General features: G+C 40.6%; 1 protein-coding gene across 10 annotated transcripts in view; it reads left to right on the top strand.

Moving 5' to 3' along the window:
- The window catches only part of SLIT2 (slit guidance ligand 2), a 297,113-nt gene that overhangs the window by 228,159 nt on the left and 41,862 nt on the right, over positions 1–27,092 (top strand). For 4 of the 10 annotated variants that reach the window (XM_075568731.1, XM_075568721.1, XM_075568703.1 and 1 more), the window contains exons 12-21: positions 4,151–4,222; positions 7,789–7,932; positions 8,093–8,256; positions 9,244–9,267; positions 14,495–14,512; positions 18,007–18,157; positions 20,814–20,888; positions 22,711–22,854; positions 23,442–23,585; positions 26,757–26,923. In XM_075568731.1, the coding sequence (XP_075424846.1) occupies positions 4,151–4,222; positions 7,789–7,932; positions 8,093–8,256; positions 9,244–9,267; positions 14,495–14,512; positions 18,007–18,157; positions 20,814–20,888; positions 22,711–22,854; positions 23,442–23,585; positions 26,757–26,923 (1,103 nt within the window). The remainder of the gene's footprint in view (positions 1–4,150; positions 4,223–7,788; positions 7,933–8,092; positions 8,257–9,243; positions 9,268–14,494; positions 14,513–18,006; positions 18,158–20,813; positions 20,889–22,710; positions 22,855–23,441; positions 23,586–26,756; positions 26,924–27,092) is intronic. The other 6 variants (XM_075568766.1, XM_075568749.1, XM_075568712.1 and 3 more) reach the window with 2 other exon arrangements.

Genomic DNA, 27,092 nt, shown 5'->3' with positions numbered 1-27,092 from the left:
TCTGCATTAGCATATCCTCTGCTGGCTATAAAACAAAGTCAGGGCCGCCAGTAGCACAAACGTGGAACCTGTATATCGCCAGTCATATTGAATAAGTTGTTGTATGGTTATAATTCAATTTTAAGTATTTTGCTGGACATAGATCCACTGATTTTATTGACTATTGTCACACTTCTGAAAATGCTGACGGATTATTCTTAACAAAATATGTTATTTATGTATAATTGTAATATGTTTAGCGAGAAAATGTAATCACATTACGGCCAATAATGTATGAAAAGAATATTTTATATAATTATACTGTATACATGGATACTTATTTCTACTTTCGGCACATTTTATTTTGGGTGATGCAAGCTTTTGAAATATTGTAATATTCCTGATTCACTTGTGTAGTAAATCCCACATTTGTAAACAAAAGAACTGTTTGCCACTCTTTGTCATTGAACATTACATTATGCTTTTTGCTATTAATGTAGGATCTATGTATAGCATATGATAACATACGTTTTTGCTAGTTCTTATGGTCATTGTTTTTTGGGTACTTGTTTTAGGGCTTCAAAGAATGAATCTCACAAATATCTGAAAAATAACCCCCACTACATTTAGCATTTAAATAAGCAGACACTGGCGCGCCTGTGTGTAAAACTGGAGTGCACAGTTATTAATATCAGCAAAGCGTGATTGTCATGGTTTAGCTCCTACAACAGCCACACACAAAACATGAGTCACTTAGACAAATTAGCATGCATTAGTAAACACTCATTTTCCTGGACGTTGATAAATAGGTTCCAGTGAGGAGATTTATCAGGGTTTTCCTCCAGTACAAAATGTATTTTCCAGGCTCGTTCTGATGTATATAGTTTGCTAAAACTGACATATTGATAATTCTGACAGCTTGTTTCCCCGTAAGAACCTTCATAATAAATCCCTTGCTATTTAAGGAGTTTTTTTTTTAAATACATATATGTTTTGCCATTTTCTAATACTTGTTATTTATTAATATACTTCATCTCTCAAGTTTTTTTTTTTTTAGTATAAAAATGTTAACATTGTGTATATGATACTGGTGAGAATGTTTATTTTTCATCTTTTCAGTCTGCACCCTTGTGAAGGTGAAGAAAAAAGATCTCTTTTTCTGCAGCTATGTCAAATATCAATACTAAAACATGTCGCTCATATTTCTTTGATTTATTGCATTGGCTTTCAATCTTTTGAGATCTGCAGAACCCTTTTTAAAAATGAATAGACTTTAAGTGGAACCTTTTATTAAAAATGATTTTGCCCTATTTACAGCATGTACAAATACTACTGCTGCGGTAGTGCTTATACTTTTAAAAATTAACGTTATAACATTATATAATATAGAAAATTGTTAAAGTATAACATTTTGGAAATGTTTTGCTTTATTAACGGGAACAATATGACATGAATACGATTGGAACTTGACCAGTAAAATGTCCTTGCCAAACCCCAGTGTTCCACATGGCACACGCTGAAAACCACTGGTTTATTGTCTTGTAACTTCTTTGTCTTCATTTCATCATAGTTAAATGTTTCTCTGCCTCAATTTCCTTTGTCTACTATATAGTATGCCTAAAGAATTATTCTGGAATGTGAACACGATGCTTCATTTTATTTTCACAACCTGAAATGTAATAGTTGTCGCCAGTTGACCTATGTTCCTACACGTAAGGTAGTTCTGTCATTTTATGAATATATATACACAGGGATACAGGCCTATCACTAATTACTACTCGATTTTATGTATATACACCGGGATATAGAGCATGTATACCACTAATGCCGTGGTTTCCAACCTTTTTTTGGTAAAGGAAACCTAAGTGAAATTCTAAGGAACCCCCAACAATCTCTAATAGCAACTCTATGATCAGATGCATTGTAAATGTTTCTGTATTTGATACCATTTTCAAATGACCAGAAAATTGCAGGGAACCCTTTAGGGATGAAATACAAGATGGTCACTCCGCACTGGTGCTGTCAAACTGGAAAACGGAGCCCTCTTGCTGCCCTCTGCCTAAGGGACTCCACACCCCCTATAAACGTGAGCTCCTGGAAGGGAGCTCACAGACAACAGAAAAACAACAGGCAGAATGGCGCACTGAGAGACACAATCTTTAACAACCCCAGGGGATAAAAACTATATGGTACACAATATATTAAAAACACTAAAACGATAAGCAAGGAGGAGGAGGGGAGACAGGGAATAAACTGCTGTTCATACGATAAGGGTCCGGACCCAATCTAATACGTACCGAACAGCAGGGCAACACACATACTCCAACACAGCCTCTGCCGGAACCTCAAGAGGTCACGTGAGACTGCCCCCGTGGAGTTTGTTCCGGCGGAGGCTGTGTTGGCGTACGTGTGTAACCCTGTAGGGATGCCCGGGGAAGCCAAGGGTTCCTAGGAACCCTGGTTGAAAAACACTGTCCTAATGACTATTGCTTTGCTTTGACTGCAATTTTGTTTAATCTAAATGGCAGGACAGTGTGTAGTATTACATACATTTGATGAATATTATTGTTTCTCTATAATCTGTAATATTATAATAATGTAATATTATAATAATAATAATACATACTAATTTTAAACCTCGCATAAGGTAGAGATGCTTTTTTGAATATCATTTTGTATTAAGTCTGGGTAGGGAAACCCGTGCCCAGCCAGCCAGCCAGCCACAGCTGTATTCTCCGTGCCACCACTTGCCCATAGTCCTTCTGTGTTCCTTGGGTTGCTGAGCTGTCCTGTACTTTTTATCTGTTGTCATTTTTATTCTGCTTCCATTCCTCTATATTTAAGAAATATGCGAGTTTCCATGAATTTAACAGGCTGGGACAAGAACATTCTTTAAACCAGGGGTGACAAACTCCAGTCCTCAAGAGCTACCAAACAGGTCAGGTTTTCAGGATATCCCTGCTTCAGCACCGGTGGCTCAGCCAGTGCCTCAGTATTTGACTGCTTCAGCACAGGTGGCTCGGTCTTTGACTTAGCTATTGATTGAGCCACCTGTGCTGAAGCCTGGATATCCTGAAAACCTAACCTGTTGGTAGTTGTTGTGGACTGGAGTTGGCCACCCCTGGTTTAAAGTCGATCTTGACCAGGTAAAAAGTCTATGGGTCCAGCACCCACAATAACGTATCCTAAATTACAAGAACTTGCCGACTCCTCCCATGATTTTACCCCAAAAGTTTCCCATTTAATTATAATATATCTCAGATCACAGACTCTGACATCAAAAACAAAACAGTAGCAAGCATGATCAAAACTTCCTGATGAGACACATGGCAGCTACTGGCAGCAACGCAAGCGTTTCAGGGATTCGTTTCCCCAGGCTACGTTGCTGCCAGTAGCTACCGTACTACAGATGTAGCAAGACTTCCTGTCCCCAGTGCCGCGGGCAAACAAGCGAAAGTCTGCGTCCCTGGGGACAGTGTCTCAATGGGACCCACCACCGTGTTAATCATACTTGACATACTTGAAAACGAGAGGTAACTCTCAATGTATTACTTCCTGGTAAAATATTTTATAAATAAATAAATAAATAAATAAATCCTTTGGCGCCGCGGCCATTGCGGTCGCATGACCATGCGCGGCCGCAGCACCCATGACGTTTAAGTCTTGCTACATCTGTACGTGTCACATCAGGAAGTTTGGATCATACGTGTTTTGTGTTTGTTTTTGATGTCAGAATCTGGGATGTGAGATGTATTATAATTAAACGGGAAGCTTTTTTTGAAACCATCATTGGAAAAGTCGGCAAGTTCTTGTCATTTAGGATAAGTTATTTTGGGTGCTGGTCTAACAGACTTCTTCCAGATTTGTCGTACTCTGCGGTGAGGGAACGGAAAAACCTAAGGTGATTGGTCCAGTAAGTGCAAGTTCTTGTTATATGACCCTGGTCTTTCTTCCCATGAACTGTCTTCAGTTGGAAAATAAATATACAATTTGCTCAACCGTGATCACAATACTGAGTTCATATTTTTCCTTCCCACTTAATAAAAAAAAATGCTAATGAATAATTTTACAATAAAAGTCACAAATAAGAAAGGCATGTGCGTGACATATCTGTCTGACAATGCGTGATATTTATTTGTTATGTTCAATGTGTCTTTGCTTTATTTCACAGGGTTCTCTATGGAAATAAAATCACAGAGCTTCCCAAAAGCTTGTTTGAGGGACTTTTCTCATTGCAGTTATTGTAAGTAGTTGCTAAAAAAATGTTTTGTTTCAGTGTCCTTCAGCACTAAGTGACCACAAAGTAATAATAAATTTTTTTAAATGTCTGTACATAATATTTTTTTTTAAATGTCTGAACATGGATTAAAATTAATATTTATGGTGCAGACAGATTTGTGCCATATTGAATATGTTGAAATATTTTCCTTCTTCAACAACGATTGCCATCTGCTTGTTTGGTGGATCACAAACCAGGATTTTGGCAAACCACAAATTGTCCTAATTTATACCAGAGTTAGACTAATTGCATTTAAATGAGATACATACTGTATAAATATATGCAGCCTCATACATTAGATACATGGTTGGGTTTCCCAGGCCTGAAGTTGCTGCAGGATCACATGGTGTGCGAATTTCAATACATGGAATTTAGGGTATGCATCTGTTGTGACATCTTTTCCGCGTCTGTTAACACCGTTTTGTTGCTTCTCCGTTTTTCTTTAGTAAAGGATGAAGAGTAATGTTTCTCTAATTTTGCAAAAATAATTAGTTTGATTGACATTGCTGTAATATCACAGACTAAGCACAGTCTATGGGCCATATATACTGAACAGTGCTAAAGTCTTAGCCCTGCTTTGTAAATCTGGGCCTATATGTATAAAACAGGAAAGCTGTCCTTCAGCAAATTGTCTGGATCAAAGCCTCATGATGCTGCAGACTTGTAGGTTACATAGATAATATCTATCTTGTTGATTAGGAACATTAAATGAGTTGCTGCATTGGTGATGGGATTTGGCACTGTTGAATATGTGACTCCTTAGAGACTGCAGCCAAATTACTTTCAGTGAGTGGAACTAATTGATTTAGATTTGGTCTTCACATCGATACATCACTTAATGTTTTTAATACATGCATTTGTATGACAATATTACATTTTATCTTTGCGAGTGCTCCTTGGCAACGTTGTAGTTTGTCATGTATATCCTATTGAATCTTAACCTGGACCATTTCCCCAGCCGTATCACGCTTCAGCAGAAAAGGGTCTTCCGTGTTGTAGGCTGTAAATAAAAGCCGCCTGCCAAGTGCTTCTGTCTATTAATGCAGGGGTGCTCAATTCTATTCTTCACTACCCCCCAGCGGATTAGGTGTTCAGTATATTCCAGCTTCAGCACAGGTGGCTCAATCAGTGGCTCAGTCTTGGGCTGCGGCCCCGCTGGCGCTGAGCGCGCAGTGCTTGCCGCTTTTACTTACATACATTTTTATGTGTAAGTCCACGGTCACGCGGGGCGCGTGCACGCACGCTCACTCAAGCTTGGCGCTTGCGTAAACAAAAAAAATGTAACTTTCAAGCGCGCTCAACTTGCCCGCAACACCTCCCGCCCCCCACCCCGCGGCTTGCGAAATAGCCAGGACACCCGGCGCTCATGCTTGGAGAGCTTGTGACATCACTGCTCTCAAGCATGAGCGCGGTCAGCGCCAGCGGGGCCGCAGCCTTAGACTGATTCCAAAAGTACGGAGAAACAGCCTCGGGCGCGGAGAAACCTGCTTGTGCAGCCAACACAACACAGAAAAATAATTTCCTCAAAGTGCAGGTCTCCGCAAGGGTAGAGATACACTGTAGAGCTCCAGTCACACGTTCATGATGAAAATCTCCTTTAATGTGACAGCCAAGAACATCGGAATGACAACGTTTCAGGTCCCACATGGACCTTTCATCAGGTGCATATGAGACTTGAAATGGTGACTTTCCACTGTTCTTGGCTGTCACATTAAAGGAGAATTTCATCATGAATGTGTGAGTAGTCTACTGTATATACTATCCTTGAGGAGACCTGCACTTTGAACAAATTGTTTGTCAGACTTAGACTGAGCCATTGATTAAGCCGCCTGTGCTGAAGCTGTGATATCCTGAAAACCTGACCTGAAGAGGGGTGGGGGGGGGGGTCTTGAAGGCTGGAAGTGAGCACCCCGTGCATTAATGGCTGGTTTCTAGTTGAAAAAGCAGTGGGAGCATCTTTCCGCCTCATATTTATCAGATACCTTCGTGGGTTTCATATACAGTACCAGCAAAACAATTTGCTCGCAGCAGCTTATCTGAAACGGCCTTTAACAATATTCAAGAGAAAATCCAAATCTTGTTTTAAGAGTGTCGTTACCATTATAAAGAGAGTAGATCCAGCACAGAGGCGCATTTATAATGTGCACATAGTTGCACCGAAGGCAGTCTCTGCAGTACATTTATCACGTGTCCTACAATACGGTCACAAGCAGAGTTGAGTTGTTTTTACAGGGTTTCTTTGAAAGCTGCAACTGGGACATTTTATTTGGATAGCTATATTTTTTAATGGATCAATTAAAAAAATATATGATTTACAGTGCTTTTCTGTTTGATTAATGCTGTTAAAACTGCTGCAGGGCCTTAGTAAACAAAACGTGGGACTCTGTCTTTTGATTGACCTGATCTATTTACCTTCTTGCACCTATTTAATAGTCATTTGTCATTGTCTGTGTGCTGGGTTTGTGTTTTCTTTACCTTCAGTGACCGGCATACATCCAGTGTTGCTGAACGAGGCTATATGCACAGTAGGGTTTAGCGGCCCCTGGCCTTCCCATCTTAGTATGAGCAGTCAGAAGTGCTAACAACCCATTTTGTACCCATTGAATTTCTTGTGCATTACATGAACAATTCTTGTTAACCACTTAAAAGAAACTCATGTCAGAGTAAGGAATTATTCATTCATTATTCTTGGGGAATCATTGGATGGTCAAATCATAATGGAGTTCTTGAACAGGAAATGTACACTACTTATTGGGGCTGTTACATTTTTAATTCAACCGTAAGAAAACTATTTACAGTAATTAGTAAGATGCCCTTCTGATTCCCAAAGTTAGTGATGAAAGTAATCCCACTTCCTTCTTACCCAGATCGAACATGACAATCCTGGAAAACAAAACATATATATAAAACATTGATTGTTCAATAAACCATTTTCTTATTTTTTTGGCAATACCTGTGAGTGCTGGTGTCTCGCACCCAGGTATTGTTTTTTCACATTTTATTTTGTGAGCGCTGACCACACAAGCTCTCGCTCTCTCGCTCTCTCGCTCTCTCGCTCTCTCGCTCTCTTTCTCTCTCTCATGTATATTTATATATAATCTTGTTTTTATTTGTTAGAAATAAATCTAGGATGTCTGCTTGTGAGGTATTGCTTTTGGTTTGTAGAGGTGCGAGGTGCACCCATGGAAGTTAATGTTCCTTTGGGGGTTACGCACACTGCAGCATCACATTAGTTAAGGCAGGTTACTTGTTATCTATGATATTTGGGCCATGTTGGAATAGTTGAGATCACTTCCGAATTTTTTGTTAATAACGCCAATTTCTCCAATGCTCCTTTTAGATTAAAATGTCATGAGAACATCACCGACCACATATGTAAACATGTCTGAAACTTAGCAAAGCTCTTTGTGTATTACTGGAGTGGGATAGTTCTTGACGGCTTTAAGCAAACAAAGGTTTTGTCATTCAGCTTTCAAACTGAATGAACTGGAGCCAACTTTGTGTAATTCATATTATCCCTGGTTCAACAGATTACTCAATGCCAACAAGATAAATTGTTTGCGAGTAGACGCTTTCCAAGATCTGCACAACCTGAACCTTCTCTCTTTGTATGACAACAAACTTCAAACCATTGCCAAAGGCACATTTTCCCCGCTCCGCGCCATTCAGACTCTGTAAGTATGGTCATATTGTTATGAGCGCATTGTATGTGTAGGGCCTGTGTGGGAAGTTGTTCTACATAATCCATTTCTTCTTTTCATTCATGGTGGAAAAAAAAATGTCAGGTCAATTGCGAATAACATGTTTTTAATAATTTTCATTCACTCCTGAAAGGCATTTGGCTCAGAACCCGTTTATCTGTGACTGCCATCTGAAGTGGCTGGCGGATTATCTTCATACAAACCCTATTGAGACCAGTGGTGCCCGCTGCACCAGCCCCCGCCGACTGGCGAACAAAAGGATCGGGCAGATCAAAAGCAAGAAATTCCGCTGCTCAGGTAATTTGCTTAGTTCAGCTACGTTTTTTTTTTCTTTAGTTGCCAAAAACAGTAGTTTTAGAAGACTTGACAAAAGCAGCTGGCTCTCTCCTGAATTATTGAACATCATTGAACCCTTCTTTGTTGTCTCTCTATTGAGAAAGAGGAAGGAATCAGGGGAGGCAAACTGTTTGATCATGTAGTATTAATGTAGATGATGTTAACTTGTTTAAAAACATCAGCTGTAAGATGTGAATATCTAGGACACACAATGCACAACCTAAGGATTTGTCGTGTTTATTTCATGTTCACCAGCGTCGTTCAATTTTACAGATCAAAATAACCCAGGAAGTCTAGGGATAGTAGATATGTTAACCCTTTCAGTGAGACATGCAAAGCATGACAAAGGTAACTGTTGTAGAGAACATTGGGATAAAGGTCTCTATGGCACTGAAATGTGTAACACTGCACCTTAATCTGTAAGGTGTGATAGCTCGGAAATCCCCATTGACTCCAGTGGGGCTTTCTTTGCCGAAGCGTCGGATCAAAGTTATCACACTTTATAGAGCAATGCTTGTATCTCCATTTTAAATGAATAGTTGGCTTCATCTAATAATACTTCACTTCCTACTTGCTGTTTTGTAAATCTAATCTTTGTCATATGGTCTCCAGCTGTTGCAGGTGTCTTTTAAATTTTATTGCTTCTTCAAACACCAGTGGAGAACGGTTTATTGTCTCTGTCCCATATTAATTTAGAACCAGATGTAGGTATTGTTACACCACCAATGCAGCTGAGGAGTGACATATTTTTTTCTCTTGCTTACATTTCTGTGCATAACTACAGTTCATTTTCAATCCCTTCGGCGCTGGAGAAGCCTGCAGTGCATTGTAATGCAGTTACGTTGCATGGCTCTCTAACATTGAATGGTTTCATTTAATAAGTATCATCTATCTGCTTCCTTAAATTCAGGTGCATCTTTTTCTACCTTTTCTCTTGTTTGTATTTAGCTAAAGAACACTATTTCATCCCAGGTAGGTTCTGATATGCAGTAGGTTTTCTCACCCAAAACATGTGTGTCCTTCCCACTTAGGAAATTATGCATGCAACTGTAACAGTTACAATTAGCCTCCCGACTATTTAATTTGGGAGTTCGTTTTCCTTACCCGCATGTGGCTCCTTGTGTGTTTCTAGTGACAGCTTCCTACTAAGCAACACCCATGTTAGTAAGAAAGCTGCATATTTTCCTGTGTGTTTTTTAATGTACTTGCTAGCGACAATACAGTTTTACCTTGGGTAAGATTGAAATGCACTTCTGAGTAATGTTTACTTGCTAAAACTGCCTGTATATAATTCATGACTGGGGGGAATTTGTGTATCTATCGTTGCAGAGTACTACTTCACTTAATTAGTTAACATGATCTTTTCATTATTATATTCCTCTTGTATGCCCCATGTGCCACTCATTAAAATTTAACTATATTGACTTACATTTATATCAGATCAACTACTGCTACCTGTCGTCAAGTCAAACGGTTAGCCTCAATGCTGAAAATTGTAATATAAGTAGATAAAAATACCACTTGTGGTGCATTTACATGTCTCAGACAGGTCTGCAACCCCATCCTTCCCCAATTATGGCCTAGCAAACAGTGCTTCCACTGCAGCAAGGGATTCTGGGTAATTACATGCAAATGAGCACAGTGTGTCACTCTTTATATCTCATCCATTTTAAGATGGACCCCTATAAGCTTATGCCTGCCATATTACACAGCTTATCTGCACAGCCTGGGTTTAAGAAGTGCATAGCCAGTAACCCTACACACAGACAGCTATTTTTACCTATTGGATCTCATCAACGCGAGGCTGGTAACTGGTTATGCAACGTGAAGCTGGAACGTGGGTATAAACAGACATTAAAAATAAAAATTGTACTATCAAAATATAGCATTTCAAAATGGCCATGATTTGCTTTAGATCTGCTTGCAGATGTGGAATTGTAAACAGAAACTTCGCGGGGGTTTTACTTATTCTCTTGTGCTTGCAGTCATGTAATGAACCGGGCCTTGTGTCTTCTCATCTCCATGCCTCTGTAACTAAATCATGAAGTCAGTCATGCCCACTGGGCTCATTGTATGCTTAAGTTTTAACTAGATTATCATTTTGTTAAAGAGGCATGGTGACGGAAACCTCAGTTATTGGGAACAAGTGAGACGGGGGAGTAGCAGAAATAGATGCCAAATGCGTTCTGAACAGGGGGCTCAAAAAGGTTTCTGTCACATACAAATGAATGGAGCCAAAATGTTCCTGAGCATGGGCAAGCTGGCTTCATAGCATATTGAATAGGGAAAAAAATAATTTTTTGTTTCAAAGTACTAACTTTGCATGTTGAAAACTGCAGCATTTGTACTACCCATGGTTGCAACTTAATTAATTAGTTAACATTAAGTAATTGTTCTTATTCAATTGTGTGTACTTACAAGCTTGTTTTTGCTCTTCTTCTAAAACCACTTGATAGAAAGGGTTCTGTTTCGTGATTTTCTTTTATTGGTTTTGCAGCATGAAATTGACATGATATATTCTGTAATTGCTGGGCTATTGGAAGCACTATAACTAAAAGAAAAAATGCTTAGTTGCGTACATATATTTGTAAATAGTGCTTTGTACACCCACGCTGTCATCACAACAGTCAGTACCTTGCATTATTTATTAGATGCATTCTTTACCAAAGTGGACAACCAACAATACATTTACTGCAAATAGATTTGCTTTGGAAGTAGTAAAGAAGGAGATTGCTGTTAGAAGTGTTCTAAATCTGATTTATTTATAAGTTGAATAAAAAAAGTTTGGGGGATGTTAACATAAATAATTAACAGACGGTAACCTGAAAGCAAAGTTTTCATTATTTGGACAGTAAAATATATGGCTTCTGTTTAATGGAAGTAACATATACAGGTACACAATTCATATATATATATATATATATATATATATATATATATATATATATACACACGTGTATGTGTGTATATATAAGTGTGTGTGTATATATATATATATATATATATATATTGGTATATATATATATATTGGTCTAAAGCTTCCAAACTGCGCAAACGGGGGGGGGGGGGGTGGGGTGTGAGGGGATGGGGAGAGTGTGGTGGTTACAGAGGTCCTGCGCTCCCCACCAAGGCATTTAAATTAAATGCCAGGTGACCGCGCGTGGCCTCTGTAACGAACTTACCTTGGCTTCCAGTGACGTGTCATCATGGTGACCCCATGTCAAATAACGCCACGGGGTCACCTGATGTCGCGTTGGCATGGCAATGTGACATCCCATGACCCCGCTGCGTCATTTGATGCCGAAGAGAGGGACGCGAGCAGGGGAGGAGAGCAGGCAGGGAGAAAAGATTGCGCACCCCGATCTAAAGGACAAATGTACTTGTGCGGGCAAAGACCGAGTAGGGGGTAGTTTTTAAAATATAATCTCTGATACCAAAAAGGAAAAAGTTTTGGTGCCTCTAACTTATATTGTATTTTTATTTACATTGCACCAGCCAGTGCACGCAGAAGTATTACACTATGCATGATATGGGGATATGGGTAGTGTGAGAATTAATAAGATGTGAGTGAGTGGTATAAAAAGGAAATGTGATAGAGGCCAAGGAGGAAAGCAAGAAGACCTGTTCCCCTCTGTAACAGGTAACAAGGATTCAAGAACTGAGATATGGGTGTTTGACAGAAGAGGTGTAGAAGAAGAATCCACATTGACCTTGAAGAAATGAGCAAAGTCTTGAGGGGTAGTGGAAGGAGAGAAGGGGGGTTGGAAGAATGAGTTAAAGACAAAGAATAGGTGACGTGAATAAGCCTTGTTACTATGATTAGCATGGAAATGTAGAGTTGGCAGCCTGAAAAAGAGCAGTGTTAAGGCAGGATAGAGGATTTATAGTACAGAAAAACAGGTTTCCTCCAGAGACAATCAGATGAACTGGTGCAGTAACAAATAAAACATGCCTATTGTGCCAAGAACGGGGGTTAGAGAGAAGCATACGCCTCAGTAGGAGGGGAGCACAGGGGGTTAAAGAAGAGAGAGAATAAAGTTGTAGGCATGGTCTAGATGGATTATCAGGATCAGAAGAAGTGCAGAAGAAAGTTTAGACTTGAAGGTTGAGGAAAGAACTGAGAGGCCCATAGGTTTCAGACCTCATGGATAGCGAGTATGTAATGTGTGTATAGTGGGGTTTCGGAGCTGCAGTGGGGTGAGAGATGTAAAAGGAGGTGAGATGGTGGTTATGATTAGGAAAAGGGAGATAAAGAAATCAGAAAGAGGTGCTGGAGACAGTCCTTTGCTGAACGCCAAGGTTGGGAGTTAGAGAAGAAAGTGAGAGGCTCAGGAAACAGAAGGATCATCAATATGACAATTAAAGTCCCCTGGGAGGAGAGTGGGGGAGGAGAACCATGTTTCAAAAACTGACAGAAAGCTGCAGGAAGAGGATATGGAGTTAGGGGGTTAGGGGTTGGTAGATTACAGCCATCTGTAGCTTGAGGAGGGAGAACAGCCAGACGGTGTGAGCTTCAAAGGAAGAAAATGAAAGAGCAGGTGGAATAGTGAGCAGCTGATATTGACAGTGGGAGGAAAGGATAAGCCCCACACCCCCACCTTAACAACAAGCGTCTTATACTTTCTACAGCTAGATCTGATCTATTTGTTCTTGTGCTTGGTTGTTATTAACATCAGGACTACGGGTAATTGTGGGGCAATTGATACCTGCTGTAAACCATTTGCAAGCTTTTTTTGTGGTAGTTGGCTTAGGAGCGCGACAGCAGTCACAAAAATGTTTTCAAAGGCAGAAAATCAATATACACGTTTGTCACTTTGGAAGGGGGTGGCAGTCAGTGCAGAAGAAAGGTAAAATAGGACTTTTTTATGGTGTTTTTTGTGGAGCTATGTGCATCATTTTATACAGGGCGGACTACATTTTTTAAAGTATATGCCCAGTTTCAGTTTATATTCGAGCGCTCTAAATACTTTTAGAAATGTATTACAGATATATATATATATTCTTCATTATTCAATAGGGAAAGCAAACCAAGGAAGGTATCCACGTTTGACAACGGGCACACATTTGGCAGTTTATGGGGTACAGGTAGTACTGAAGAGTTTCACAGAAAATACTACTAAAGGATTGGTTTGCCAAACTGACAGAGCTTGGCAGGGTTGGTTGATCGATTCCAATTTTTAAGCATCTCTTCTTTCGATTAAATAAAAGGGCTTCCCAGGATACTTGAAGTATATTTGGTTAAAAGTAAGAAGGAAAAAAAAACCCGAGAGAATTGAAACGAATACATTTGACGTGGATCCAGCTGGCAGGCACACTAAAGGGTCCGGTTCTGACAAGACATTAATTCATTCCTGGAAGTACAAGTCTTTTCTAAATCAAAATGAATCATGAAATGTAGTTACAATAAACAGTTCTTCTTCAATGGGGAGCCGGTGTGGTCCTGAAGGGTTTTCCCCTTCTTGGTAAAAGGGTGGTGCTGAGTTTTGATGCCTCCAGTAACACCCTGCTTTAGTAAACAGAAACTGCATGCATATCTTCTTTTGACACATCATTTTCTAGCATTGATTTTTCCTATGGCCTGCAGTGAGCAGCTGAGAGGTTGATCAAGTTAACTGCACTTTCATAGACAAATGTATATGACCTGGTGCAGGGGTGGCGAACTCCAGTCCTCAGGGGCCACCAACAGGTCAAGTTTTCAGGATATCCCTGCATCAGCACAGGTGGCTCAGTCAAATACCAAGCTACCTGTGCTGAAGCAGGGATATCTGTAAAACCTGACCATTTGGTGGCCCTTGAGAACTGGAGTTGGCCACCCCCTGACCTAGTGTATTGTATTACTAGATTGGTATTAACAATCTAGCGGTTGACGCAATAAGCGTATATACCTTTGAAATATTTTTAGGGCGTTAAGATTCTTCCGTGACTAGATTTACATGCAACCCCATATCCTTCATCACTAGCCTGCGCCAGTTGGGGTTTCCCCAAACAGTGACATGTCACGTAGGCCAAATATTTGTAGCCAGATAACGATTTCCTTTCCTCTTATGTTTCAGTTTGCTCTGTTATGTAACACAATAAAGACTATCTATCTCTCTCTTTTGTACAGTTTGTGTAATAAAACCAAGCAAGTGAATGGTTTGTGTATTTGTAATTGGCATTATTGTCTTTCTTTCCTCTTTGATTACCTTTACATTTGCAGGAATTCACCATTTGGGCTGTAAGTAATCTTCATTGTCTGAACCTAAACATGATCACTTACAATCCCTAAAATACCTTTTTTTTCCCAGTACACAGTATTTCTGATTTTTCCCAAAGGAAACACTGGTTCCTGTGAATTTCTGTGCATCTTCCCAATTAAAGCACCAGTCCTACTACACAACTGAAAAACAACAACACATTTTTGCTTCAGTTTTTTCTTCAAGATTATACATTTCATCTTGAATCCCTTTTTTTAAGATCCTTAATAAAACAACACTTGGCTGCCTTTTTACCCTTTTGCCTTATTACATAACACGTTCACTGCTAGAGTGCAGAGATGTGCAAATGTATCCAAAAGTGGACCGCAAATGTATTTGCAGTTTTTTCTTACATTTCCCTCCCTCCTTTATCGCTCTCCCTTCTCTCTACACCCCCTTCTATCTCCCTCCCTCTCGCTCTCTTTTGCTCTCTCTCCTCCCCCCCGCCCCCCACACCTGTTTTCTCTCATTTTGCTACTCCCTTCCTCCCCCTGTCTTTCTCTGCACCTCTCCCTCCCGCTCCTCGCCAGTAAAAGCCCCTACTTCAGAGCTGGATAGGGTGACCAGATTTACAAAAGTAAAAACCGGGACACATTCAAAAAATGTTTTATAAAACAAATGACATATCCAACTGCGCCCCTTCTCCTTTATGTCTCTCCGCCCCGCTCTGTCCCCCTTCTCTCACACACCCCATTCTTCCTCCCCCCCTCCAGCCTCTCTCCCTCCCCCCCATATCCCTCCATTCTCGTTCTCCCCCCACCCCTACATTCTCATTCAACCCTTCCCATTCTGTCTCTCTCCCCCATTCTCTGTCTCCCTCCCCCATTCTCTGTCTCCCTCCCCCATTCTCTGTCTCTCTCCCCCATTCTCTGTCTCCCTCCCCCATTCTCTGTCTCCCTCCCCATTCTCTGTCTCTCTCCGCATTCTCTGTCTCTCTCTCTCTCTCTCTCTCCCCATTCTTTGTCTCTCTCCCCCATTCTCTGTGTCTCTCTCTCTCCCCCATTCTCTGTGTCTCTCTCTTCCCCATTCTCTGTGTCTCTCTCTCCCCCATTCTCTGTCTCTTTCTCTCCCCCATTCTCTGTGTCTCTCTCCCCCATTCACTGTCTCTCTCTCTCCTCAATTCTCTGTGTCTCTTTCTCTCCTCCATTCTCTGAGTCTCTTTCTCTCCCCATTCTCTGTCTCTTTCTCTCCCCCATTCTCTGTGTATCTTTCTCTCCCCCATTCTCTGTGTCTCTCTCTCCCCCATTCGCTGTTTCTCTCCCATTCTCTGTCCCTCTCTCCCCATTCTCTGTCTCTCTCTCCCCCATTCTCTGTCTCTGTCTCTCTCTCCCATACGCTGTCTCTCTGTCTCTCTTTCTCCCCCGTTTTCTGTCTCTCTCCTCCATTCTCTGTCTCTCTCTCCTCCATTCTCTGTCTCTCTCTCCTCCATTCTCTGTCTCTCTCTCCTTCATTCTCTGTCTCTCTCCCCCATTCTCTGTCTCTCTCCCCCATTCTCTGTCTCTTTCCCCCATTCTCTGTCTCTCTCCCCCATTCTCTGTCTCTCTCCCCCATTCTCTGTCTCTGTCTCTCTCTCTCTCCATATTCTCTGTCTCCCTCCCCCATTCTCTGTGACTCTCTCCCCCCCCCCACTCTCTGTGACTCTCTCCCCATGCCATGCTGTGTCTCTCTCCCCATGCTGTGCCTCTGTGTCTCTCTCCCCATGCTGTGCCTCTGTGTGTCTCTCTCCCCATGCTGTCTCTGTGTCTCTCTCCCCATGCCATGCTGTCTGTCTCCCCATGCCATGCTGTGTCTCTGTGCCTCTCTCCCCATGCTGTGCCTCTCTTCCAATGCTGTGTCTCTGTGTCTCTCCCCATTCTGTGTGTCTCTCCCTCTCTTCCCCCCTCCCATTGTGTGAGTGAGTGTGTCCCCCCCATTCTGGACCCTACCTGCATGGGTGGGGGAAGCCATCTTGAGCCCTGGCAGCAGACACTTCCCGGTCTCACTGCTAGGGCTCCGCAGTCAGACTCGACCTCCACTCTCCTCCCTGCATTCTCTGCTCTCTGCTGCCCCCCCTGCTCTGATGGTCCAAACCGGGACAGCCACAAAAAAAGGGACATTTTAAAGAATGTCGGGCAGCCGGGACAGACATGAAAAAAACTGGACTGCCCCGGCTAAACCGGGACATCTGGTCACCCTAGAGCTGGATTAAATAGCTTTATATTGTTTTGAAAATTTGGTAAATCAATCAAATATTTACCAACATTTTCTCTAAGAATAAAATGTATTACCAACATACATACCCTTGTAAGTGGAACTGGTGTTTTAACTCACCCCGAGCTCCTTACTTCATATTTTATCCGTGTCTGCCTTTTGATGTTGTGGAAATTGAAGAAAGAAAAGATGTACGTTTGTCAGTCTTTCCTTGTGCTCCTGTTTAAGATCCACCGTTAATACTGTTGCTATGGCAGTGTACAGTACATTCTGTAACAAGAATGCCCTGCTGCATACAGGTATTACGCTTCAAGATACTCTGCCGCTCTCACCTCCTCCTTCCTACTTTTTCCCTTTGGTCCTCTCCTTGGCCTTATGGATGCACTTATGGTAACCAAGCGAGATTTTCTGTTGTGCTTGATCTAACCATGTGGTTGTGAGGTATGAGTAAAACATGGTTCTGTCAAGCACCATGGAACGTCACGCAGCTTTCTACAGCATGGCAAGCTGCTGAGGCTTGTGCAAATATTAGATACCTCTCTTTGTTGGCGGAGAAGCAGAGTAGCAGCACGTTGCAGAGCAATGCACTGTTAGTCCTTCCGACAGCAACGAGGTTTAGAATGGAACAGGCTGAGGCCCTTTAATCCTGAAAACTGCTATTGCAGAACACACTCTGTGACCGCTCGACGTGTGTTAAGATCAAATAGTTTTGCCCATGACTTTACCAGGATTATTGTTTTAATGATTTCATCGTGTGATGGTGAAACCTTACAAGTTTTACTATGGTTAAAATAGTTTTTTTTTTTTAAATCTTTACAGATTTGTATGCAATGCACACTGAAATGAAACTAAGAGGCTGTGCTTTCCTACACCTATGGAAAAAAATGCATGTTTTATGATGCATTTAGCATTGGGAAGTTAGGCAACAGTTTTGATGAATAGCTGTGAAATGCAAAGGTATCAGATTGTCTGTGAACAGGACCAGCAGACAGTACAGCTGTGAAAAGCTTGAATCATTTATGTAATCCTGTAATGCCAATCCAGTCATGTTTCTCCCCCCCCCCCGCTCCCTGTCTGAAGTTTATGTATGAAACCTTGGTGTCCCAACCTCGATGTCTGTCCAGCAAAAGGGAAGATTTCAAATGAGACCCACATTTTCACCTTCACCATGGTTCTGTTGTCGTGTCGCCTTGGTCCTTTCTTCATCAAATACATTATTTTTTTTTGCCTCTCTCCCCCCCCCCCCTTACATTTGTATGAAGGTTATTTCTTAAATATTCCCCAGGCACTGAAGACTACAGATCCAAGCTTAGTGGAGACTGTTTTGCCGACCTGGCTTGCCCGGAGAAATGCCGCTGTGAAGGGACAACAGTTGACTGCTCCAATCAAAAACTCTCCAAAATCCCCGACCACATTCCCCAGTACACTGCTGAGCTGTAAGTGCGTCCCACGCTACCCGTACGGCTTCCCAGCAATATGCTTCACTTACAATTTGGCTCCTCCACAAAGAAATAGAAACTTGTGGGAGAAGTGCAGATAGAAGGCAAAGTGCTGAACTTTTCCTGAACACACAATGTAATATCGAGAACAGTGTTCTACGTGCTCATGTACTTGTATGTATATTATTTTTAGTGGGAAGTGAAAATATAGTGCAGAGTATGATGTGATGGCGTATTTGCACTTACTATTGATTGCTTCTTTGTCTGTACTCTGTAGCCCGGGGGTTCTCAACTCCAGTCCTCAAGACTCCCCCTACAGGTCAGATTTTCAAGCTATCCCAGCTTCAGCACAGGTGGCTCAATCAGTGGTTCAGTCGAAGAGTAAGCTACCTGTGCTGAACCAGGGACTGATTGAGCCACCTATGCTTTAGTAGGGATTTCCTGAAAACCTTACCTGTTGAGGGGTGTGTGTGTGGGAGGGGGGGGGGGTGGAATTTGAGGACTGGAGTTGAGAACCCTGTATAGCACACTCAATATTTGGTACTAGTATTCAGACAGTAATGAAAATGTATATTGCACAATCACCATTCACTTACAATGGGGATTCCTACTTGTACAGATAACTGTTTTCTGTTTTTAGTAACAGGATATTCACTTTCTGTTCGTGCAAAAGAATTTGAAGCCGTTCTTAATGAACAAACCTACAAACAGTAATATAGCTATATATGCCTCCGAAGTGAGAGTGGAGTAGTAATATTTGCCATTTGTGTCATTAGCATTGACTTCTACCTTGGTTCTCACTCCCCAGATTACTGTCTGACTGGCAATAGTTTACAGCTCAGATGAGGTTACAGCAGGGGTTCCCAACTCCAGTCTTCAAGGGCCACCAACAGGTCAGGTTTCCAGGATATCCCTGCTTCAGCACAGATGGCTCAGTCATAGACTGAGCAGGGATATTCTGGAAACCTGACCTGTTGGTGGCCCTTGCAGACTGGAGTTGAGAACCTCTGGTTTTGTTCTTGTAACTGTATTCAAGCCACCACCTCACTGCATTGTGTTGCATTTCTGTCCCTTTGCAAATTGTTGTCCGTAAAAATGGGAACTTCCAATCATTGTGACAGAATCGTCTTAAAGCTCCAACATTACATATAATTGATGTCACAAAACATTTTTTACAAGCACATCTTAGTGGAATAAAGTACGTTCCAATGCTGTATTGCATGTTATGATCAATCCCCAGTCATTGTGACCACAGAATCGGTCAGAGGGGATCTGCTGATTTACGGCTGCGATGTAAGTGACCACGGCCGGCACATGTAGACACGCAGTACCCACTTATTCACCAAAGCACTATTCTTCTGAAATTAGTTAGAAACATAAGTCAGGTTTATATCTCCTTCCAAAATTACTGTGAGTTTCTAATTACTATTAAACAATATATGTTGTGCTATTGAAATAATCTGTACATTTTCTGGCAAACCGATTCCCTTATTCTTATGTTTAACGCTTTAGTACCTGTTTTGGACGTGCATGTCCCTGTATTTAAATAGTCTGAATGTTTCTACTGTAAAGTGTTGATTAAATAGTTGACACTGTGTAGTACAATATGTACTGGGAAGAAAAAGTGCTTTAGATGAAATATAGTTAACCAATATATTAATTTGTATACCAGAGTCACAAAGAGGCAAATAAAGCAGCGTAAAAAAAAAACAACATAAAAACTTTTTGGTTTTAATATATGCATCATTTGATTACCTTTATGGAAAACTAATTACCTAAACTGCAGATCGATTGGTTCTCCTGTGATTGATCAGCAAAATCCTGTTTCCCAGGGTTCACTAAATGGCTGCCTTTCAGCTTCAAATCAATCATTCACAGTGTAACTCAGTAGCTATAATGTTTTCTTATAATAATAATAATAATAAGGTAACATTATCTATTGTTACAGTTTACAGCTGAAAGTGCTGGAAATATTGGCAACAAATTATCACAAACAGGAAAGTGTTACAAATATTTTGCACTGCTTGGGAAGCTAAAGCCTGCTATAGACATGAGAGGATACTCAGTATATTAAACCTCATAAAAAATGGCATTAAGCTTCGAATGTTAAAATAAAAAGGAAGCAGTATTATGTAATAGGATATTAGGATATTGCTTGGATTGCTCCTATAAAACTGAATGAGTACACAATTTAGATATTGAGTTAACATTAAGTTTGAGACACTCAATGATTGGGGAGCGCAAGATTGTTTTGGGGAGCACGGCGGTTACAGAGGCTCAGTGCTCTTCCCCAAGGCACTTAAATGAAAGACCGAGGGACCGCGCGAAGCCTCTGTAACTCACTTACCTTGATTCAGACGGCTTCGGGACGATGCATTGCCATGGCAACGCAACGTCAAATGACGCAGTGGGGTCACGTGACATCACATGAAATGGTTCTGTGTCGCCATGGCAACGCGGCATCAAATGAAGCCACGGGGTCACGTGACGTGACATCATATAACCCCATAGTGTCATTTGAAGCTTGCTACAAGGTAAGGGGGGCGCGATCAGTGGGGGGGGGAGAGCAGGCATGGGGGGCGCAGGGCAAAAAGTGTGCGCACCCCTGCTCCATATTTTATTAAATCTTTGCCACTTTCCTTTTTTTGTCTAGGCGCCTCAACAACAATGAATTTACAGTCTTAGAAGCGACTGGGATCTTCAAGAAGCTCCCTCAGCTAAGAAAAATGTTAGTTTGTTCTTTGAGATCAACTATTTATACGATATGTCTCTTCACCTGTGTGTTTCATAGATCCATCACTTCACCACAGCAGTTTCAGTAAGCTCCAGCACAGGTTTAAGAGCCACAAGCTACAGCATCAGTTTTGGCCGGAAAAATGATATAGACTGTTACTGCAGATCCTACAAGTCACTTTCGGTTGTATTCTCACACGCTGCACTAGCATAGCTTTGGAAACTTGGTGTTCAGGCAGCTGGTCTGTTGTACCAGCACAGCATGGATCACAGAAGCCTTAGCAATTCAAAATTATTTCAGTCTCTCTTACTTTTCCCTAAACCAGTGGTTTCCAACCTTTTTTTGGCTTAGGAACCCCAAGTGAAATTCTGAGGAACCTCCAACCATCTCTAATAGCAACTCTGTGATCACATGCATTGTAAATTCTTCTGTATTTGACCCAATTTTCAAATGATCAGAAAATTGCAGGGAACCCTTTAGGGATGCCTGGGGAACCCAAGGGTTCCTAGGGACCCTGGTTGGAAAATACTGCTTTAAACCATGCTGTTCTGCCTCTTTCAGCACATTTAGTACATGCCTTTGACTTTTTGCTTCATTACACTTTCATTAAAAAAATATCGAAACTAAATTATTAGTAAAAGGACTTGATTGCTCATCTGTGTCAGTTCATATCCACAAATCATGTTCCTAAGGATCATAGTTGCATTCAGTGTGGAGTTTCTAACTTTGTGAGTTAGAACATATTTCTAATAATGTTTATGTGTCTCCTGGTGACCTCCAATCTTCTAACCCAGTTTACAGTCACTAAACAAGCCTGGTCTTATTGAGTATTTTGGAGACAAAACTACAATATATCAATCCAGATTTAAAAGAAAATTCTCATGCACAAACCGCATCAGTTTAGGAAACATAAACCTTAATATAATATTTAACTTGGCTTTTAGCCTTCCATCAAAAATAGTTTGTGTTTATTTTCTCCTCCTTTCTCTGTTTGTGGGACATTTTAAAATTACCATTTAGTTACATTTTTCTAAGTAATTATGTAAACTCTGAAAGCAAAATGTAAGATTGACCCGGTTTTGATTTATTTATAGTGTATAAATTCATCCTGGTCTCTTGTTAAATTGATTTATCCTGAAGCACGGCTTTTGCATTCCTTTTCCTCTCCTGCTAATCACAGTTTCGCTTCATTTGCAAACTGTTCAAGTGTGTAATGCTGCATGGGTTGTTCATGAAAGTAGTTCTGTGCTATATTATATTTCATTTATACATTTGGCTAAGTATATAGGGGGAAAAAATCATGAAGTATGGAAATTAAATAGTCACACTTGCCCTGCAAATATATTTTTCGCAGATTTTATTCGACTAGTTCAATGTAACGCTTAGGAAAACAACTGCAAATTTCCCATGATAACATCTTTACGATACATATTCTAAGTCGTATGGTACACTTAGATGAGTCTACTGTATGCATGAATGGAATGTGGACGCCATGTTAGTCTAGATGTAATTGTGCAGTTGTGACTGATTACTGAACTTCTTGTACCTGGACTAAGGGAATGGAGAAAAGCATTTGACAACTGTAAGCGTTGTTTTAGTGGTGCATCTATCACCTGAGAATAAAATATCATCAATACGTGTGGGGATTAATATACTTGTGTTTGATTTATTCTCTTTAATTGGCATGTCATTACCCAGAATCCCCTGGCTGCAGTGGAAGCATTGCATGCTAAGGGATTTTATGGGGACAGGTAGGTTTGTGGACATGTGGATGTGTTCATCATTGATGTTTTATTTGCTGTATTATTTTCTTTAGAAATCTGAGCAATAACAAGATTACTGATGTTGAAGAAGGCGCATTTGAAGGAGCAAATGGTGTAAACGAACTACTGCTGACAAGTAATCGCTTGGAAAATGTTCACCACAAAATGTTTAAGGGCCTGGAGGGACTAAAAACCTTGTAAGTAGGTCCCTGACTGTACTGAAGCACAATCATTCTGTAGTATTACCAAATGTGTCCAAGTCCTTTGGAAAGACTGATTTGGTCCAGTTTTAAAGTAATGCTTTGTAGTCCATTTATTTTGTAAAGAAAATATATGATGCTTTAAAATAGATGTATAGACCAGTCCACATTAGCTCAATCTACAGTAGTTTGCAACTGCAGTTCTGTGTAGATACACGCTTCTGATATAGCAAAGTCTACCAGCATGGCACACAATGTGGCAAGCATGTACATCTCCTGGGTCATTGATTAAATCTATGCAGCAGTATCATCTATAGCCACATGAGATGTTGAGATTGAGATTGGTAGTTCTGCCATTTGTTATTGCTAGCAGGGAAATTACAAGAACTCAACACCAGGAACAGTGCAGAAGTAAAGCAAGTTACTTACAGCTTCCAAAGTGTTTCTACAGAATAACTGGTACAATGTAACCTGGAAATGATTGTTCAAAACCTTTGCGCATCCGCAGTAGCAAGGAATAGAACGCTATTTCAGAGTGTATCATACATTCATTAAAATAACACTGGTAATCCTCTCTCTTTTAGGATGCTCAGAAGCAATCGCATTAGCTGTGCCAATAATGACAGCTTCACAGGACTGAGCTCTGTCCGTTTGCTCTCTCTGTACGACAATCAGATTACTACAGTTGCTCCAGGTGCTTTTGATACACTGCATTCTCTGTCTACATTGTAAGTGGAGTTTGCTCCCTTTTTTCTAATGCGCACTCAGAATATTAAATACGACTTAGTCTGTTAATCTTCTTTTCTTTTGGCAAACAATGAGATGATCTATTGTTGTCTGCTGATGTCTGGAATACTTCACATTCAGTTGTAGCACAATACATTTCTACATTATGTATAGGAGAGCACTCATGTTTGTGCTAGATTGAAAAAGAACAAACAATAGGGGAGCACGCAATGAGCAATAAAAAAATAAACAAAACAATGTTAAGTGGAGACTGAATATCTCCCAGCTGTATGAATACCCAGAGTAGAGCTCAAAGGGAATTCCCTAGTCAAAGCACTTGCAATGGTACAGACAATGATGAATATGAGGATAAATGTATAAATCAGTATATTACTCACCCGGCCTTGTGTGAGTAGCAATCCTATAAAGGGTTCTCTTGTCCGTGGGCTTCTAATTAGAATGCCTGTATTCTTATCCTGATTCCCCCTCAGTGGCCACGTCTAGAAATGGTGGTCTTCAACTTGGTGTAGGTATGTGCAGAGAAAAATCCAACTCAGTGCAAATGAATAGGTTTAATACATAAAAAAAGTTTAAAGTGTTTTTATAACCAATTTTAAATCATTTCAAGTCGTCATGACTAGAGGATGTATTGCCTTCTTACTTACGTATATTAAATTATGGATTTAGGTTTTAAAACACACTTTGAAATATTTTAGCATGTACAGTATTTGTATTGTACTGATCCATTTTAAATCCCCGGTGGGTATTTCACATTTTGAAACCAGACTATAAGAATTGTTATCGGATCACCTGAATGGCTAATGCCCCTATTTTTTTTTTCAATATTTTATTTTCTATTGAATAGGTATGGGTTACCATTCTAGGACTATGGGTTTTGAGGCTGACTCCTTCAGCAATGAAAAGTGGCTGGGTCAGTAAGGAACTGACTCTGAAAACAATGGCACTGACTTTGAATCAGAGGAAGCCCTATTCAAATCCCTGTCGGACCCTTAGGAGAATCATCTCCCTGTGCATCAGGCACCAAACATAGTTTCCAAGCCCATCTGCACGGGGGCCGGGCCTGTAACATTTTATCTACAGCGCTGTGTGCTGCTGTGTTGTAATTGTGAAGTCAAGTGCATTGAGCCCCCCTGGTAGAAAAGGGCTCAATGGAAATTATTATTATTATTCACATTTTTCACACATGTATGCATTATAGCAGAATTACCTCTGCAAACCTGTAGACTGTAGTAGATGATCTATTCATTAAGAAAATGACTTTTGCACTTTCCTGTAGTGACAGTCACACAGTCAGGCCTGTTTTCCCCCACTGTGGCTAACATGTTTTATTAAAGCCCTGCCATTTTGTGGCACATTTTTACCACCCACGTTCTGGAAACGATGAAAAATGCTGTTAGCAAAAGCGCGTTTTTAGAAGGCACGAGAGACATATACATATAAAAAGCGCCATGTTTTGAGCATTACTGGCACACGTTCGGCCCTGGATCTGGGAAACTGGGATGTTTGCAGGTGTCAGTCCAAACAGGTTATGTTTGTTAAAGAAAAAATCTGCTTGTTTTTTATAGACCGATCTAGTCCACAAAAAAAGTGGATTATATAAAAACCGTAGTCCAACCCTTTTGAATTACAATGTGGTCGCTATCTCAGTCTAGTTTCAATTATGCAAAAACTGTCTGGGCAGTAGGTGATATTTTTCCTTTTTGTGCATAATATATATTTAAAAATAAGCTTTCCAAAGATATATATTATAGAATACATATAAACTCTGCAAAGTTAGTCTTACATAAACTGTATATTTACAGTAGTCCAAATAAATATTGCAGGGCCAATTTATCTACAGCCATACCCCGCATTAACGTACGCAATGGGTCCAGAGCATGTATGTAAAGCGAAAATGTACTTAAAGTGAAGCACTACCTTTTTTCCACTTATCGATGCATGTACTGTAGTGCATTCGTCATATATGTGCATAACTGATGTAAATAACACATGTGTAACAGGCTCTATAGTCTCCCCGCTTGCGCACAGCTTCGGTACAGGTAGGGAGCTGGTATTGCTGTTCAGGACGTCCTGACAGGCGCATGCGTGAGCTGCCATTTGCCTATTGGGCGATATGTCCTTACTCGCGAGTGTACTTAAAGTCAGTGTCCTTAAACCGGGGTGTGTCTGTATTTAGTTTCTGTCCTATACATGCATTTTTAAAGACATAATCTACTTTATTTGTCAGCTTTCGCAATTCAATAATAATAATTTAAAGAAAAAGATAGTATAGACTTGATTTCCAAGTATTTATTGCTGAAAATGTTTATTAAGACTATTTAAGTTTATAAAATACAGTAGAGAAAATAGAATTCTAATAGAATTCAAACCACCAAGTTATTTCTAGGAGGTACATCGACCAGTACAGCACTTATTCCTTTATCTATATGAAATGTGACATTTTACACCTACCGACTAATTTGTGAATATTAAAGATGGCACGTTTATGAAGAGCCGAATTGTCAACAGTCTAAACATGAAGTGGTAAGATGCCAAAGGTATTGGAAACTGCAAGGAGATTCATTTTTATAACTGGCATGTAATCAACTGGGCTGTCCGTTTAGATTGGAAAGCTGTTCCCTGGAGCAGTGGGGAGATGGAAATCTTGAGACGACAAATTAATGGAATTTTCCGTTGTCACTTTAAATCCAATAATAAAAAGTAATCCACCTTCATCCCCCATATCAAATGACTGCATTGTGGAAGAGGTGGGGTTTGGCATTAACGCAGATTAGGTACCAATTCAAATCCCTTGTTAAATGAGTTCTATGGGGATTCACAGCACAATACTGATATTTCTTCCGTCACTTGTTTTTTTCTGTGTCAAATGTTGGATGGGAATTCAGTAGCTGAAATTCAAAAAGGTCGGAATTGGGGAAAAATACCCGATGGCTCCATTTTCAAGAAAAGCGTTGTTTAAAGCCATAAATGCTGCGATCCCTACCTACGTTAGTGCTGGAGAGGACAGCCAAGTATACGGCCTCCTGCTTTTGTGTCTGTGTGTATTTTAGGTTTCAAATTGCCTTCACTTCCGCATCTTCCTCTTCCATTTTATTTACAAATCCTCCGGTGTCTAATTAAAAAGGTCATAATGTTTTTTGTGTTCATTTTAGGAACCTCCTGGCAAATCCTTTTAATTGTAACTGCCACCTGGCTTGGCTGGGAGATTGGCTCCGGAAGAAACGCATTGTCACGGGGAACCCTCGGTGCCAAAAACCATACTTTCTGAAGGAGATTCCCATCCAGGATGTGGCTATTCAAGATTTTACATGTGATGATGGTGAGATGTAGCTAGGAATATCGGTATTGCGCTATCTCACAGTCTCTTGCATTGAACTGTTATACAATCGAAAGCAAGTTGATGCTTTGTTAACCTGCTTCACACTATTTTGAATGGGGGAATCTGTCTCAATGTAAGAAGCATGAGATACAAATCCACAGGGTATCTG

Source organism: Ascaphus truei, chromosome 1, assembly GCF_040206685.1.
Source record: "Ascaphus truei isolate aAscTru1 chromosome 1, aAscTru1.hap1, whole genome shotgun sequence".
Lineage (NCBI taxonomy): Eukaryota > Metazoa > Chordata > Amphibia > Anura > Ascaphidae > Ascaphus > Ascaphus truei.
This window is presented reverse-complemented; position numbering and strand designations above follow the sequence as displayed.